This window comes from Prinia subflava, chromosome 8 (assembly GCF_021018805.1).
Source record: "Prinia subflava isolate CZ2003 ecotype Zambia chromosome 8, Cam_Psub_1.2, whole genome shotgun sequence".
In the NCBI taxonomy this organism is placed as follows: domain Eukaryota; kingdom Metazoa; phylum Chordata; class Aves; order Passeriformes; family Cisticolidae; genus Prinia; species Prinia subflava.
In genome coordinates, this window is record NC_086254.1 from 14,535,453 (window position 1) to 14,552,572 (window position 17,120).

At 62.9% G+C, this 17,120-nt stretch overlaps 2 protein-coding genes across 2 annotated transcripts; both read left to right on the forward strand.

Moving 5' to 3' along the window:
• Positions 1-184: 184 nt before the first annotated feature.
• WDR18 (WD repeat domain 18) lies at positions 185-9,176 on the forward strand. Its single transcript, XM_063403333.1, has 10 exons — positions 185-548; positions 1,020-1,130; positions 2,446-2,579; positions 2,954-3,095; positions 3,651-3,794; positions 4,006-4,070; positions 4,163-4,287; positions 7,359-7,525; positions 7,988-8,056; positions 8,323-9,176. Exons 1-10 carry the CDS (start codon positions 339-341, stop codon positions 8,452-8,454), a joined length of 1,299 nt encoding a protein of 432 aa, XP_063259403.1. The 5' UTR covers positions 185-338; the 3' UTR covers positions 8,455-9,176.
• A 249-nt stretch (positions 9,177-9,425) lies between these two features.
• On the forward strand, positions 9,426-17,116 carry GRIN3B (glutamate ionotropic receptor NMDA type subunit 3B). The gene is made up of 9 exons (XM_063404886.1): positions 9,426-12,642; positions 13,082-14,126; positions 14,520-14,665; positions 14,864-14,979; positions 15,151-15,302; positions 15,388-15,552; positions 15,776-15,843; positions 15,964-16,296; positions 16,667-17,116. The coding sequence occupies exons 1-9, from the start codon at positions 10,856-10,858 to the stop codon at positions 16,701-16,703; spliced, it is 3,849 nt and encodes a 1,282-aa protein (XP_063260956.1). The 5' UTR covers positions 9,426-10,855; the 3' UTR covers positions 16,704-17,116.
• The last annotated feature ends 4 nt before the right edge of the window (positions 17,117-17,120 follow it).

Sequence of the window (17,120 nt, forward strand, 5' to 3'; positions counted from 1 at the left end):
CCACACATTGGGACATACGGGGATTGGGACGTCTCCAGGAGCACTCTTAGGTTTGTGGGGTGCTCGTGGGGTTCCCACGAGGCTCTGGGATGTCCCCAGGGTCCCCCCAGGGCTGTGGGGGGTCCATAGGGGTACGCGGTATCCACACGTGCACACGCGGTGTCCCGGGTCACCCATCCAGCGCCGGCCGGGGCGGGCCCTGCTGAGCTTCCTGCCGCGTGCGCACCTCCCGCCCCGCGCGGCCGGGGCGGTGCCGCCGCTGATTGGTCGGCGCCGGGCGGGGGAGGCGGCGCTCTAGGCCGCGGCCGCGCTCTCTGTGGCCCTGGCGGACCGCGAAGATGGCGGCGCCCATGGAGGTGGCGCTGGTGTCGGACGCGGCGGGGCCGCTCTGTAACTGCTCGGTCTGGGAGCTGCACTCGGGCTCGGCCCTGCCCGGGTACCGCGGCGGCAACAGCGGCCCTCGTGGGCTGGCGCTGCTGGGCGGCGAGCACTTGCTGGGGGCCCAGCTCGGCAAGAGCTACATCAACGTCTGGGAGCTCCAGAGGAAGGTACCGGCGCGGCGGGCGGGCCCGGGCGGCCTCGGCTCGGGGGACGCCCCCGGGCCTTGTGGGGGGACTCGGGGCCCCGTGGGGGGTGTGACGGGGCCACTCTCCCTGCCGACCCCTCGCCTCTGTGATGAGGAGCCCCTCCGTCCATAGAGCCCCCCCAAATCCATGGTCAGAGCCCCCCATGGCCCCTCTCTCCACAAAGACCCCCCCGAGGCCGCTCTCCTCAAGGAGCCTCCCCTCAGTGCTCAGACCCCCCTCCATGGCCCAATTCCCTGCAGAGACCTCCCTGTTTCCAGTTAGACCCTCGGGCCCCCCTCCCTCCATTCCCACCCCCATCACCACGGGCGGGTGCCCCCCATCCCTCTCTTCGCAGAGACCCCCACAGAGCTCCCCCTGAGCCCCCACATCAGGGGGACCCTGCTTGGGCCCCTTTCCCCTCTCTGAGCCCTCGCTGTGCTCTCTGTGTGCCAGGACCAGCTGCAGCAGAAGATCATCTGTCCCGGGCCCGTGACCTGCCTGACGGCCTCGCCCAACGGGCTCTACATCCTGGCTGGGGTCGCCGAGAGCATCTACCTGTGGGAGGTACAGAGGGGCTGGGGCCACGCAGAGTCACACCCTGGGCAGTCAGGGAGCGTCCCCATCCCTCAAATGTCTGTAAATCCTCATCCTGGGGTGCCACAGCAGGCAAAGGCCGTGCTGCTCGCAGCCCATGAAGTAAGAGTGGGGGGAATTCTGACAGAGGCTTTACTCTGTCTCCTTCTCCTCTTTCCAAGCATCTCTGATGTCTCAGGGGTCAGGCATTGCTCCTACAAGGCAGCAGGACAGGGCCTGGTTTTCCTTCAGCGCTTCTCCCACATTTCAGCTGTGTGTTTGTGTGTGCTCAGGGTGCCCCTGCTGTGCTCTGGTCATTGTCCTGCTGGTTAATTACTGCTGGATTACTTGAGATTACGCTGCATTCCCAGCACACCACTGAGCAAATGAAAGCAATGGCTTGTCCTGAGCCTGGGATTAAACCCCAGGATGCCTCACCTGGAGAGCTCCCCGTGCCAGGGGAGGTTTGAGCCTCATGGTGTGGGTGGCTCTGCCTGAACCCATCAGGGTTTGTTTGTACCAACGTGCTTCTGGTAGCAGCGCTGGAATAAAATCCCTGAGGCTCAGCCTGCAGTGGGAGCTGCTGCCTGTGATGCTCCAAGCTGGGCCCTGCTCCAGCTCCTGTCACCCCCAGATGTGTTCCAGGGTATGGCACTGTCCCTCTGCCACACTGGACAGGCTCCAGCCCCTAGAGCCCTGGTTTTGTGCTGTCTGTGAAACCCCTTGAACTGAAGTTTGGTTTGATTTTTTTGGTGTAATTCAGACCATGGGAAGAAGTAGACTCCTATTTTATTTGAGGCTTTTTCTCTTCTTGGTTCCCTCCCCATCTGCAGTGTTGCCTTTTAATAAGAAATGCTCCAGGTTTGGGGACTTCCTTGTCCACCCTAAAGCTTCTGCTGGCCCAGGACCACAAGCCAACCCTGGGGTGTCCTCTCATAACCCCACTGCCACCTCCTGAGGACCTGTGGGAGGAGGGAAGAAGCCACCAAAATGATATGAGTATTATGAGTGAACAAGAAATCTTTACTGCACACTTGTGGCTTGACCAGAGGAGCAGCTCTGGGATCACTGGGTTCCAGAGTTAATGTGCCAGGACCTCTTCCACTGCTGTGTGCCCAATTTCCCTGTGGTCCTGAGTGCAGCCTGTTGTTCCAGCTGTACCTCAGGGGTGCCAGTCACTGTCCCAGGGTGCCAACAGCCCCGTGTGGGCAACAGACCCCACCCTTCTGCCCTCGCTGCACCCAGGGGAGGGCACCACATGATCCCAAGACATCCCTGACACCCCCTGCCCTTCCCCTCGCTCCAGGTGTCCAACGGGAACCTCCTCGCCATCCTGAACCGACACTACCAGGACCTCACGTGCCTCTGCTTCACTGATGACAGCAGCCACTTCCTCTCAGGGGCCAAGGACTGCCTGGCCCTGGTGTGGAACCTCTACAAGTAAGGGGGGTTTAGGGGAACAGGGATTTTGGAGCAGGAGATCCCTCTAAGCCCAGAGTTGTGGGCTCCGTGTGGGCAGGGAGCCTTTCCTTGGGGTCTCACCCGGGCTTCTTGGCAACAGGCATATGGCTCTGACTTCTTTCCCTGGGTGACACTGAGGGGATTGTGCCCTTGACTGAGGGTCTTCGTCCCTTTGGGATGGGACAGCCCAGCCCCTCAGCCTCGGTATCTGTGTGCCATGGCTGCCAGCAGCTCCCGTGTCCAACTCGGTCCCTGCAGCCAGGAGAGGCGTTCCCAGTGGGAGCAGAGCCTGGCCCAGCTCCCCCCTGGGGCTCTGTCCTTGGCTGACCCGGCTGTCTCTGCTCTGCCCACAGCGTGTTGCAGGCAGAGCCCTCCCAGATCCCTGACCCCCGGCACGTCTGGTCCCGGCACAGCCTCCCCATCACCGACCTGTGCTGCGGCTTCGGAGGGCCCCTGGCACGGGCTGCCACCGCCTCCCTCGACCAGACAGCCAAGGTGAGGCTCATTTCAGAGGTGCCAGACCCTGTGGGGTCAAAGCCAGGCTCCTGCCAGGCAGCAGGAAGCTGTCCCTGTCCCCAAGCTGGCCCGAAGCTTTGCCGAGTTGCAGTGGCTTAATTTCTTGGCTGTCTCTGCAATGACTCAGAGCTGCCAGACCTGGGCTCTGCCTCTACAACAGCAGTTTCTCTGCACCTGCCCCCAGGCTGGACTGCTGCAGTCCCTGTTGTACTGGCAATGTCGGGGTCAGCTCCTCTGTTTCCCATTGCTGATGTCCACAGGGAGCAGGGCAGGCTGGAGCCTGTGGGGCAGGGGGATGCCCTGGGGGCAGGATGGCCACAGAGAGGGTTCAGAGCTGCTTTGAAGCTGCCTGGGAAACTTCTCTCCTGCTCATAGAGAGTCTGATCCTGAGTTCTGCCTTGGACTCAGTTTCCCAGCCACAGCCAGGAGGGGATGTGGGGTGAAATGCCGGGGTGGGATGCCAGGATGTCAGTGTTCCTCCAGTCCTGCCATTAACATCCTCACCCCTGATTCTCCTGTCCCCTCTCACTCCAGCTCTGGGAAATCTCGTCTGGGGAGCTCCTGCTTTCCGTGCTCTTCGACGTGGGGATCATGGCTGTGACCCTGGACCTCTCTGAGTACCACATGTTCTGCGGGGGCATGGACGGCTCCATCTTCCAGGTCGACCTCTGCGCCTGGGTGAGTGTGTGGGGCTGCAGGTGTGCCCTGTCACCTCTGTCACACCACTGTCACACCACTGTCACCTCCCCGCTGGGACTGGTGTGACCTGCCAGGGCACAGGAGTGCCTGGTTCCCCTGTGTCTCCTCTGCCCCCTCCAGACACGGTGATGAACCTGTTGGATTTGGCCTGCCTGAATTTTAACCCCTTTCCCTCCCTTCCTTTCTGCAGCCGGTTCAGAGAGACCGGACCTTCCAGACAGAGCGGGAGAACGGGAAGGTCTTTAAAGGGCACAGGTGAGGAACCAGCCATACCTGCCAGCCACCATCTGCCCAGCTCACCAGCTCCTGGGGTCATCCTGAGTTTAAACATCCTTTCCCCATTCCAGGAACCAGGTGACGTGTCTGTCAGTCTCCACAGACGGCAGCCTCCTGCTCTCGGGCTCTCACGACGAAACTGTCCGGCTGTGGGACATCCAGAGCAAGCAGTGCCTGAAGACGATGAATCACAAAGGTAGGAATGTCCTTATCTCCACGATCCTCACTGCCACAGGGTGCTGCTGGCTCACCTGTGCTGCCCTGGGCACTCCAGGTGTGTTTCTGCCCCTTGCTTCATGCCCTGGGAAGGGCAGAGGCGTTGGAGGGAGCCTGGGCTGTCTGGAGCGGTGCCGTGACCTTGTCCCCGGTGCTAACAACCCCCTGTGCACTGTCGGGAGTGAGTCATGGGTTTCACCCTGTCGCTGAGGCCACACGGGATCCTCCTGCTTGTTTTCCCAGGGGAGCAGTCACCCCACATGCACCCCAGCTGTGTCTGGAGGGGAGACAGGTCTGACCCGGCAGTGAGCTCATGGGGCCTGAAGTGAATCCCGTATGAGCAGCCGTCTGGGATTTCAGTCTGATGGCTCCAGTAAATTGCAGGAGCAGCAGTTGGGTGCCTCAGCTACCTCAGAGCAGTGGGGGATTTACCCCTGCTGTTGCTGTGTTCCTCCCCTGGCTGGTTTCTGGCTCCTGGTGCCGCAGTGACTGCTGGAGCTGCCTTGGGCATCGTCCAAGCCCCTCCCAAAGGTGATGGTGGGGAAAGCCAGACCCTGTTCCTCTGTGGTGGTTGAGCTGCTGCCTCAGGGCAGCCTCTGGAAGCCAGGCTGCCTGCAGACCCTTTTCCTCCTCCCTTTGGCTGCCAAGGACCATCCCTAATTGGGACCCACTGCAGTGCCCATCCAGCCTGGCGCCGCTGGCACTAGAGGGTGAAAACAGACCAAATGGAGCTGTGACTCATCCGAGGAGGGGGGGCTGGGCTTTGGCTGTGAGCCGGGCATTGGAGTCCTCCTGAGGCTGCAGGGAAGAATGGATGGACCAGGCTCTTCCCAGGAGGAGCAGGACCAGGCTGACCCCGAGCTGTGGGTACTCTGCAGCCTCCCTGCTGCCTGTGGGCAGGGATTTGGTTTCCCTGGCAGCCTTGGCACTGGCATGACTGCGCTGTGCTGTGTGTGCTCAGGAATGGGCTAGGAGCCCCGAGCTGTGCCCTGGGTCTGGAGTGTCCCCACGGGGCCCTGCAGTCTCCCAGGTGGGAGAATCTGCTGCCCTAACCCAGCCCCCTCTCTGTGGATCCCTGTCCCCCCTTGGCCTCTCCAAGCAGTGGCGTGAGCCCCACAGCAAGGTCTGTCCCTGCTGCCCCTCCAGTGTGTGCTGCTCCCTCCTCAAGGCAGAGGTGACAGGGCTCTGACGTGGTGATGTGACAGCAGCCTCTGGCCCAGTGTCCTCAGGACAGCGCTGTCCCTCTGCTTGCCGGGCACGGGGGTGGCTGGGGGCACACAGGACCCACTGCCCTCCCCTCAACACTGCTGCAAATAAACCCAAGGAGGTGAAGTGTGGCTCAGGGCCAGGCACAGGGGGCTGTGTCACCAAGGGTGGCTCGTCCTTGGTGGGGGCAGAGCAGGTGGACTTTGAGAGGTCAGGCTGCTGCTCTCGGGTAATGAGCTGTGGCAGTGCTGGTGAGGCAGGGCTGCTCCAGGTCACTCCAGGGGGAAGCAGGAGACCTGTGGGATGAGACTGGGAGCCAGTGCTGCCCCCAAATCCCTCCCGGCCTCAATTCCCATCCTGTCACACAAGCTCCATCCTTGTCTCTGCAAACACAACGTGGCACAGACCACTGAGACCCAGCTAAGCCTAGTCCCTGTGCCCAGGCTGGCCCAGGGTCACCCACTGCCTGCTGCCCCAGGCATTGGGGCAGGGTGATCTGGTACAGGATTGCATCTGCACTGGGGGCCCAGAGGGGCTGTGGGGGCTGTGACCAGGTTTGGGGAACTCTGGGTTCATTCCCAAGATTTTCTCCTCTCCATTTCTCTCTTGAACTCCTCCACGAGCTGCCAGTGCAGTGGGAATCTCACTGATGGGCACTTGCTTCAGGAGCACAAACATCTGGTCTTTAAGGAGGGAATGAAACCATCAGAGTTGGCCAGGAGCAGCCTTGGGGCCAGGCACTCAGCAGAGCTGCTGCTCTGCTGGTGGGACCCAAGCTTGGATCCTGGGAGGATCAGATTTAGGAGCAGGCTCTGGAGGGTACATGGTGGTGACAGAGCCCTCGTCCATGCCAGAGCTGCTTGTGTCTGTCTGCTCTGCAGAGACCAAAATCCTCCAGCAGCCTCCCTAGGCCCTGCCAGGTGCCCTCCCTCACCTTGCACCCTTCTCCACGGCACTGGCAGCCCCCTCTCAGGTGCATGTGGACCATCTACACCTTTGCCTTTTGTGGGCCTGATATTTTTTGGGCCTGAGAGATTTTAGCTTACTAACTCCTTTCCTAAGGGAAAATTTAGCCTACTAACTCCTTTCCTACTGCTAACTCCTTTCCTAAGGGAAAAGTTTCTTAGGAGAGCTTCTTTTCAAAACAATCTCGACAAAACAACTATCCTTTCCCAAAACAATCTTTCTCCAGGTGGTGTTTGGCCTTTCTGGTTCTAAGAGAAAAACATTTTGGCTGTTTCTCTAGTTTAACCCATGGGATTGGGGAGGTGTCATTCCCGTTCACCAATCATGTTGGGTCTGTGTCGGGACACCTTGTAAAAGGTGGTAAGATGTAAACAATAAAATCTCTCAGGCCCAAAAAATATCATGCCCAAAGCCTTTGGCCAGGGGAAATGGAATGATCAGGCTGTGGTAGAGGTGGCCGAGCTGCTCTGCCCGCTGGAGGGGGCTGGGGGCTGCTGTGCCTGACAGGGCGTGGGGTGGGAGCTCACAGCGAGGAGGAGCTGGGAGGGGGCGGCAGCAGCCGCGGGTAAATGCCGTAATTAACGCGCTCATCAGCTCTGCCATTGAGAGCGTGTGATGGATCGTGGCAGCACGGAGCTGCTGATGGATGGCGGCTCAGGGCGGGCTCTGCTCCCCGGGGCTGCCAATCGGCCCGGGGAGCTGCAGCCCCGGGCAGGGAGAGCTGCTGGGGAGGATGGAGATCCTGGCCAGGGTCACACTCGCTGTTCTCGGGGCTGCCTGAGGCCACTCAAACCCAGCGGGGTCCAGCCTGACCTGTCCCCTCTGTCCCGACACAGGTCCGGTGACAAAGCCTGACCTGTCCCCTCTGTCCCCACACAGGTCCGGTGACAAATGCCTTCATCGTGCTGGCCCCTGCCAACATGTTCAACCCTGACGGGAAGCCCAGCGTGCCCCTGCCCAAGTTCAGCAGGCACCTGCACGGCACCGAGAGCAGCGACGAGCCGGGCACCGAGGGGGTGACGCTGCGCCTGGGGCTGCACCAGCAGGTACTGGGGGAGTGGGGAGGGGAACAGACAAACGGGAGGGGCTGTGCAGGAGCAAAGCTTCTCCTCCAGCTGGTGAAACCCGTTCCTGCTCCTTCCTGCTTCCTCCCCATCGTGGCTGCTGCAGTCATTTGTCCTCCCAGCCCCGTGCTGCAGCGTGGGCTGGCTCTGCTGTCCCACCATTTCCGTGGGAGGGAGGGTCACACACCATCGGTGTCCCACCCATCCCAGCCTCTCTGCTGGTGGTCCCAGAGCTGCTCTCCTCTGCCAGCGTGTGCCTCTGGGCAAGTGACAGTGACAGTCCTGCCAGAGCTGATGGATAAGCTCCCTGTTGGCTTTGTGGCTGTTAGCCTGGCAGAGGGGACAGCAGGATCACCCAGGGTCCCTCCCATGGGAAACCCAGTCCAGGGCATGGGGAGAGGGTCTGTGTCTCCTCTGCCAACCCCTCCATTCTGGTCCCTGCAGGAGCCTGGGCAGAGCTACCTGGAGAAGGCAGAGAGGATGTACTCACAGATGTACTCAACGAGGGAAAAGGTGAGAGCTGCTCCCAGGCTGGGAATTGGGTACAGACCCCTTGAGGGGGATCCTTGTCAGCTGATCTGATTCAGAGACCCCAGACAAGTTGGGAACAGGGAGAAGAGCCCTGAAATCTGCTGGTGACATGGGCAGGAGGGGCTGCACTTTGAGGAGGAGGAGGGAGGGGACCAAAAGGTTTTGGGTTTGCTGCTGGGGAAAGAGCAGCAACCTGTGCCTGTCAGAGCTGAGCCCTGACACTCATCTGTTGCATTTTTGTGTCACAGAACCTGGTGGGAGACCAGGAGCACCTGACGATCCAGGTGAGCGAGCTGGAGGAGGAGGTGAGCAACCTCCGCAAAATCAACAAGGACCTCTTTGACTTCTCCACTCGCATCATCACCAAACCAGCCCAGTGAAGAGGCTCCCCCCGCCCTCGCACCCCTCCGCCTCTCCCTGTCCGGCTCCTGGGGAAGAACCCGCCCACCCTCGGGCACCGCCCAGGCGGCTGCGAGCACCCGGCTCACCTTCCCCGGACTCGGAACACGCCGCCGCCTTCGCCTGCTCCGCGACACGGCACCGAGACCGGCGCGGGGACCGCCAGGGGACAGCACAGGGACCGTGTCCACCCCGATTCGGGGCCGGGGGGCACTCGGGCGGCCGCTGCAGGAGGAGCGTCGCCGGCTCCTGGGAGGGCTCAGGATGCAGCTCCTGCTCATTCCCCATGTCTTCCCCTGCCCCTTTTTTTTTTTTTTTCGTTTCTTTTGTTACTTGACCCTGCAGTGCAGACAGAAAAGTGTATTTCTCTCAATACCAGTTTGAGATTGGATTTTGGAGACCCCCCCTTCTGCCCACCCTGTCCTGGGGATTGCTGCTCAGTGCCACTGGACCCCACGCTCTGCACAGCAGGGCCTGAGCAGCTCCTGCTCTGGGGGTGCAGTGGAGGGGCTGCTGCAACAGGGGAGGGGTCCCTGGCTACCAGGGCTGGAGATGGGGCTCCTGCTCCATCTGGCAGGCAGGGCTGGGGGTGTCCCTGGGCTTGTGGTGTTGGTTTTGGGGCGCAGGGTCACTCTGGGGATGGGCAGGGGGGGCCAGCAAGGTGCTATTTCCAATCTCTCGTCAGTCAACAATTTATATATATTTGGATCCAACGACTCTGTTTTCACGGTGTTTGGGGACTCGGCCTTTTGTATTGTCACAGCATGGCAGCGGGGGTTGTGGGTTTTGTTTAGGTTTATTTTTTACATAAAAGATTTGTTTTTTATAGTGAAAGATGCCGGCGTTGGTTTCTTTAACAACTCTTGCATTACCACAGACCTTGACCACCTGTCACTGCATCCACTGGGAGTGGGAAAGTGCTTTTTATCCCCAAACTGCCCAGTTTCCTTCACCCTAAGGGTCTCTCCCTCTCCCTACAGGTGTCGAGGTGTCCCCTGGCCATCCCTCTGTGTTGTCCACCCTCCCCCATTCAATACACCAAGTGCAGATGCTTTAAAGTGCATTTTAAAGCCAGAGCATCCGAGCATCCCCAGCTCCCGCCAGGTCGAGATGCTTTTAGCTTAATCACTGGAGTCTGTTCCTTTCCCTTCCTCGCCTGCTCCTCCTCTTCCTCCCAAGGCTTTGGATCAGCTCTCATGGGCTGCAGCAGGGACTGTCACCTGGAGCCAGGGGCTGCTGTGGGGCCCTCTGAGACCCCCGGGATGCAGCCCCCAGCCAAGCCCAGACCTCCCTCCCACCTTCCCAGTCCTCCCAGTGTGGTTCCTGTTGGGGTGCTGCACTTAGAGCAGAAGGGAGGATGGGGCTTCCCAGAGAGCCCCCCCAATGCTGTGCCTGGTGTTTGGGGGGGCTTTTTCATCCCAAGATCCCTCCTGTGTGGACAGTGGGGGCTGTCCTGTGTTTATCCCTGTGGGAAGGAGCTGCCAGGGGCCCCGTGCTCAGGGTCCTGCTCGGGGGAGAGCAGCACCCCATGACCCTCCATGCTCTGGCAGGATTTGTGCTGCCCTCCTGCAGGTCCAGCTCCGCAGGGGAATTCATTAGCTGTGACTCATTACATTTATTGATATTACATGAATCGATACTTTATGCCAGATGGATTTTGGCTCCATCCTTCATTTTTCCTTATTAATTTAGCGTGGCTCCAGCCCCGGTTGCTGGTGTTTGTGTGCCGGTGGCGGGGACCCTTGGGCTGGGTTGAGCCTCAGTTTCCCTGGTGAGGATGAGGAGGGTGACCCCAGCTCCCCTCCCTCAGCAGAGGAAGGCTGCACCGCTGCTGCTCCTCACCCCTTCCCCATGCAGCAGGAGGAGCCTCCCGGCCTCGGGACCCCCTGAGATTGAAGCTGCACCTTCTCAGATTGTGGAGGGGTGGAGGGATCGGGGTGGGGGCTTTTACCGGGATGGAGGCGGCACTTCAGGCTCGGGGACCGACACGAGGGGCTTTCGTCGGGGGCCGGAGGAAGAGGAGGAAGAGGAGGAAGAACCCAGTCCAGAGGTAGCCGGGACCACCCTGGGATTAGCGGGGGTCTCTGTGCCGGGGCCCCCCACGGTCGCAGCCCTCGGGCGGCAGCACCGCGCGGGTGGGGGCCCCCTTTGCCGCGGGGTGCGGGGAGGGGGGGACCCGCGCCGTGCGTGGGCGTGGACGGGGCGGCTGCGGGCGGGTCCGGCGCTGCGTGGGCCGGGTCCGGCGTGACCCACCGCGCTCCGGGGGCTGCGGGGCCTCGGCGCTACCTGGGGAGGGGGGGCCCCGGCGGGACCCGGCCGGCGGTCCCTGCCCGTAGCCGGAGCGCAGAGCGGCGGGGCCGGTGCGGGGCCGGTGCGGGGTGCATGGCGGGGCTGCGGGCGCTCTGGTTGCTGGCGGCGGCGCTGGGGGCGGCGGGGGGACACCCGCATCCCTGCCGCGTCCCGGCCGCCCCCGGCCCCGGCCTCGGTCCCGGCCCCGGACCCACCGTACGCCTCGGGGCGCTGCTGCCGCCCGCGCCCGCCCGCGCCCGGCTCCGCGCCGCGCTGGCCCGAGCCGCCGGTACCGGCCCCGGGGGCAGCCCCGGGGAGGTGACGCTGCCCCACAACCTCAGCCTGGAGGTGGTGGGGGGCGGCCCGGCGGCGCGGGACCCCGGCTCGCTGGCGCGGTGGCTGTGCGGGGCGCTGGCGGGGCGCGGCGTGGCCGCCGTCCTGGCGCTGCCCCGCTCCCGCCGGGAGCTGCTCCAGCTCGACTTCCTCGCCGCCGCCCTCCGGGTCCCCTTCGTCAGCATCCTGGACACCCGCTGGCCGCTGCCTTTCCGAGCGCAGGTGAGACCCGCAGCGCCGGCACTGCACGGGGACGCAGCTCCCGTCCCCGCTCCCGTCCCTGCTCGCCGGCTCCGTCCTTGCTCCCGTCCCGGCTCCGTCCGTGCTCCTGTCCCGATCCCCGTCCCGGATCCATACCGGCTCTATTCCGCGGGTCCTCCTGCCTCCGATACCGATCCCGACTTGATTCCAGCTCGAATTCCGAATTCCAGCCACTCATCCTTGCTGCATCCTGACTACCTCTGGGTTCCACCCGGCTCTGTTCTCCCTCTGTCTTCTCTCCCACCCCGGCCCCATCCCATCCTCATTCCCACTTCCATCCTGCCTCTACCCCAGCCTCATCCTGTGCCCCATCCTGGCTCTGTCTCCCATCACAGCTCTATTCCAGCCCCCTCCTGGCCCTCATTCCAGCCCTATCCTGGCTCTATCCCAGCTCCCATCTCAGCTCTCTCCTGGCCCCTTGCCCAGCTCTATCCCAGACCCAATTCCAGCTTTCACTCCAAGGTAAGTTCCCTGGCTCCTCTGGAAGTTCTGCAGCCCTCAGCCCCAGTCCCCACTCCATTCTGTCCCCAGAAGAGCTCTGGGACGTGTCCTGGCAGTGGATCCCAGACTGGGCAGGGGATGGGCAGGGAGTGTGGGATGACCTCAGGGCAGTGGGTCCATGTCTGGCACTGCCTGTGGGCCGTTCCCGTGGGCAGGGGCACAGCCATGACCCTTGTGTGTTGGCAGAGCCCCTTCCACTTCCACATGGACCGGCAAAGCTCCCCGGAGATGCTGGTGGATGTGCTGGTGAGCGTCCTGCAGGCCAACGACTGGCAGGAGACCAGCCTGGTGCTCTGCCACCCCTGGGACATCGACAGCTTCCTCGACCTCTGGGCCCAACGTTCCCAGCTCTTCCTCCGCACTGTCCTGGACCTGGGCTACCTGGATGAGCCCAGGGCCACCCGCTACCTGCGGCAGCACGGTGACCGTGTCAGGACCCTCTCCAGCCCCGTGCTGATGCTGGGCTGTGACCTGCACCGTGCTCGACTCGTCTTCCAGGCAGCCGAGGAGTTGGGGCTGCCACCGCAGGAATTCCAATGGATGCTGGGCTTCCCACTCAGCACCAGTGAGCTGCAGACGGAGGGGCTGCCCCCAGGGCTGCTGGCCTTTGGGGAGGTCAGCCGGCCACCGCTGGAGCTCTTGGTGCAGGACATGGTGGGACTGGTGTCCCAGGCCATCGCCCACGCTGCCCGCAGCCGCCCCGACCCCGCAGAGCTGCAGACCACGGGCAACTGCAATGAGAGGCACCGGGCAGGCGCCGAGTCCCCGGGGCTCCTCCTTGCCCGGTAAGGGGGTGCTGGGGGCTCCTCTTTTTCCCCATCAGGGCTCTGTAGTATTGGGGTGCACGGGAGGGTTCTGCCCGAGACCCAGGATGGGGTAAGGGGGGAGCCGGGGACCCCTGGGCTCAGTGCAGCGCTGTCTGTGGTGTGTGCAGCCACCACCATGGGGCTCAGCCCCCCAGGACACGGCTAGCGCTGCACAGGGGGGGGATGTCACTTCAGATCTCCTTAACACTGCCCCAGCACGGTCACTCTATAAATATTAATAACACTTGGCCCCAGCAGCACAGCGAGCTGCGGGGCACCGCAGCGGGGCCAGATCCTGCTGCTCCTCCTTGATCTTGTCCCTGCCCGGGTTGGGCACATCCCACTCCCAGCTCCCAGCCTCATCCCTCAGTCCCAGCTGACCCGGAACACTGGAGCAGTGAAACCTTTTCCTTGGCAGGTTCCTGGCCAACACGTCCTTCCACGGCCACACGGGGCTGGTGCGCGCGGAGAACACGGCATTGGTGAGGCCGGAGCAGCAGTTCCGTGTCTGGAGCCTGCGTAGAGACTTGGAGGGGGTCCCCACCTGGATGACAGTGGGCACCTGGAGCCACGGCAAGCTGGAGCTGGAAGAAGGCGTGTGGCAGAGCCAGCGGCAGCGCAAGAGCCCCAGCGAGGCGGCCGAGGGGGCCCGCACACGGCTGCGGGTGGTGACGTTGGTGGAGCACCCCTTTGTCTTCACCAGGGAGGTGGATGAGGAAGGGAACTGCCCGGCCGGGCAGCTCTGCCTGGACCCCGGCACAAACGACTCGGCCGTGCTGGATGCCCTCTTTGAGAAGATGGGCAACGGCTCAGTGCCACGGGAGTACAAGAAATGCTGCTATGGGTACTGCATCGACCTTCTGGAGAAGCTGGCTGAGGACATGGCCTTTGATTTTGAGCTCTACATCGTGGGTGACGGGAAATACGGGGCCTGGAAGAACGGGCGCTGGACGGGACTGGTGGGGGACCTGCTCAGTGGCACGGCCCACATGGCCGTCACCTCCTTCAGCATCAACTCGGTGCGGAGCAAAGTCATCGACTTCACCAGCCCCTTCTTCTCCACCAGCCTGGGCATCCTGGTGAGGACCAAGGACACGGCGTCGCCCATCGGGGCTTTCATGTGGCCCCTGCACTGGACCATGTGGGTGGGCATCTTCGTGGCGCTGCACATGACCGCACTCTTCCTCACCCTCTACGAGTGGAAGAGCCCCTACGGAATGACCCCCCACGGCCGCAACCGCATGAAGATCTTCTCCTACTCCTCAGCCCTCAACCTCTGCTACGCCATCCTCTTTGGGCGCACCGTGTCCAGCAAGACGCCCAAGTGCTGCACCGGCCGCTTCCTCATGAACCTCTGGGCCATCTTCTGCCTCCTGGTGCTCTCCAGCTACACGGCCAACCTGGCAGCTGTCATGGTGGGCGACAAGACCTTCGAGGAGCTCTCAGGCATCCATGACCCAAAGGTGGGCGAGTGTCCAGCTGCTTCAGATGGGCTGGGAGAGGGCTGAAGGGCAGGGTAGGGGCTGAGGGGGGGTCCTGTCATTCCTTCCACACCTTCCTCCTTCTCTCCAGTCCCAGTCCTGCTTGTTGGCCCTTCCTAAGGGTGCAGATCTTTCTTTGTGTGTGTATCCCACGGGGTTTTAATTCCAGCCTCAGCTCCAGGGCAGGGGGAAGTGGGCTGAGTTCGTGCTGAGGCTGCTCTTGGGGAAGCTCTTTCCCAGACACACCTAAGAGCTGCTGCACCTCTGGGGCTGCTCAGACACCCTGCCTGGGATTCAGGGCTGGGGACACATCCTCAGTGAGTGGGGACACATTCCTGGGGACAGGGCTGCTGATGCTCTGGTGCCTCCTTCCAGCTCCATCACCCCTCACAGGGCTTCCGCTTTGGCACAGTGTGGGAGAGCAGTGCTGAGGAGTACATCAAGAAGAGCTTCCCCGAGATGCACGAGTACATGCGGCGCTACAACGTCCCCACCACCCCCGATGGCGTCACCATGCTCAAGTGAGGGGCAGGGAGAGCATGAGGGGGTCCTCGGCACCTTTTACCCCTCCCAGGGCATCTTTTGCCCAAGCCCTGGAGCCTGTGCAACGCCCCCTCCATGCACACGAGCCCCCCACCTCTGGGAGGGGTGTCAGGGTGGGGAGACGCCAGGCAAGGGGGGAGCAGCCCCTCCCTGAGCATCCCCCCGTGCTGGTACAGGACAGAGCCCGCCAAGCTCAACGCCTTCATCATGGACAAGTCTCTGCTGGATTATGAAGTCTCCATCGACTCTGACTGCAAACTGCTCACTGTGGGCAAACCCTTTGCCATCGAAGGTTTGAGGGGGCTGTGGTGGGAAGGGAGTTCTGCTCTGTGTGTGTGACCAGGCTGGGGTCGTGCCCTGCCACAATCACGCTGGGTGGGGAGGTGCCCCCTCCGTGGTGGGCACTGGGGGCTGCACCCCCCGTCCCAGCAGTGCCCCTCTCTCCCCACTTCACCGGGGCCAGGCTACGGCATCGGCCTCCCCCAGAACTCACCGCTGACCTCCAACGTGTCCGAGTTCATCAGCCGCTACAAGTCCTCGGGGTTCATCGACCTCCTGCACGACAAGTGGTACAAAATGGTGCCCTGCGGCAAACGCGTCTTCGCCGTCACGGAGGTGCGGCGGCGCCTCGGGGCGGAGCGGGGCGGGCCGTGGGGTGTGACAGCCCCGCAGCCCAGCTCACAGCCCCTGCTGCCCGCAGACCCTGCAGATGGGCATCTACCACTTCTCGGGGCTGTTCGTGCTGCTGTGCATCGGGCTGAGCGGCTCCCTCCTCACCTCGCTGGGCGAGCACGTCTTCTACCGCCTCGTCCTGCCCCGCATCCGGCGCAAGAAGAAATTCAACTACTGGCTGCACACGAGCCAGGTGAGGCCGGGAGAAGGGGCTCACACAGTGCCCCGAAGACCCCTAACCCCATGTCACTGCTCCCTCTTTAACTGCACCACCTCTGCCCTTCTCCAAGCCCTGGACCACCAACCCCCATTTAACCCCTGAACCAACACCTCCAGCCCATCACCCTCCAATTAATCCCCGGCCTGTTAACCTCCAGACCACCACCCCCAACTCACTCTTGCCATGTTCCCCACAGAAAATCCATCGGGCTCTGAATATGGGCACGGAGGAACGGAAGAGCCAGCAGCTGAAGCTGGAGCAGAGGTACAGCTGCGACTGGGAGCCTGCCCACCCTCCTCCTCCTCCTTGTGGACAGCCGGAGTTCTGGGGGGCTGCAGAGGGATCCCTCAGCAGCCGGATCCCAATTCAGCCCTCCTCACACAGGAGCGAGCCCCAGGCGAGGTCGGCGCCGGCGGCAGCCCAGCCCTGGAACGCCCTGCGGAAGGAGGCACGGCGGGTGCGCTTCCAGCTGGACAAAGCCCGCCCCGAGGCCGAGGGGTCCCCGCGGCGCCCCGGGAACGGGCGGCCCCCGCAGCCCCTGGACAGAGCGGCCGGGGAGAACGAGCTCCGGGAGCTGGAGGAGAAGATCCAGGAGATGCGGGAGCAGCTGCGCGCCGCGCTGCTGAGGAAGAGCGAGCTGGTGTCCGTGCTGGGCACCGCCAGAGGCGGCCGGCCACTGCCCGCCCCGCTGGCCACCGAGGAAGACCGGGAGGAGAGGTGAGGTGGGAGGCAGGGACCCCCAAAACATCCCCGGACAGGCTGCTCTGCCGGGGCAGGGCAGGCCACCCGCTCCTCTGGCTCAGAGAGGGAGGAAAAAAAGGTAAAGGGGATGTCCTGGGGCTGCCCCACCTCCGGGGCCTTTGTCTCTTCCCCCCTGTCCCTTCTGCTGGCAGTGGAGGGTTTGAAGGGCCGGGAGGTTCTTCTGGGGTGAGAGATCCCCGCAGTGCCTGGACAAAGCTCAGCCCCGCTGTTTTTACACCATATAAATAAAGATGAGAAGGAAGACACAAGTCTGCTTTTGCTCTTCCCCAAACGCAGCCAGGGCTGGTTGAGAGTAACCCTTCCCCTTCCCCTCCTCCCTCCGCAGGCCCAGCTCAGCCCCGCCGCAGGACGGCCGTGATTAGGAGGAGGCAGAAGAAGCTCCCACACGGATGAGGCAGCTCCAAGGCGGCAGAACCGGGCTGATCCCAGAGCCACCGCAAAGCAGAACCGGAGCCTCCCTCGGTGAGGGATGGAGACGCTGCAGGGGAGCGGACACGCTGCGGCTCGGGGCTCTGCCCGCCCCTGAGGACAAGGAAGAGCTCCCCATCCCACTGCAGGCGGCTGTGGAAGGAGCCGGAGCCCTGCAGCCCCTCCCCTGGCACGGAGGCAGCCGAGCATGGCTGGGACAGGGTTTGTGGTCGGCCCTCTGCCCTGCCACCGCCCCTGCACACTGCGAGGGGACAGATGGTGACACCCCAGGACGGCAGGAGGAGACACCCCCAGGACTGAGCATTCACCTCGCTGCCCCCGGGACTCCCACACATCAGCCCAGCACAGCC

Coding starts and splice junctions, on each gene's coding strand:
- WDR18 (XM_063403333.1), top strand. CDS start 339: ATGGCGGCGCCCATGGAGGTGGCGCTGGTGTCGGACGCGGCGGGGCCG. Junction 2,580..2,953: donor CTGGTGTGGAACCTCTACAA/GTAAGGGGGGTT, acceptor CTCTGCCCACAG/CGTGTTGCAGGCAGAGCCCT. Junction 4,288..7,358: donor GAAGACGATGAATCACAAAG/GTAGGAATGTCC, acceptor GTCCCCACACAG/GTCCGGTGACAAATGCCTTC.
- GRIN3B (XM_063404886.1), top strand. CDS start 10,856: ATGGCGGGGCTGCGGGCGCTCTGGTTGCTGGCGGCGGCGCTGGGGGCG. Junction 12,643..13,081: donor CCGGGGCTCCTCCTTGCCCG/GTAAGGGGGTGC, acceptor TTTCCTTGGCAG/GTTCCTGGCCAACACGTCCT. Junction 14,666..14,863: donor GATGGCGTCACCATGCTCAA/GTGAGGGGCAGG, acceptor GTGCTGGTACAG/GACAGAGCCCGCCAAGCTCA.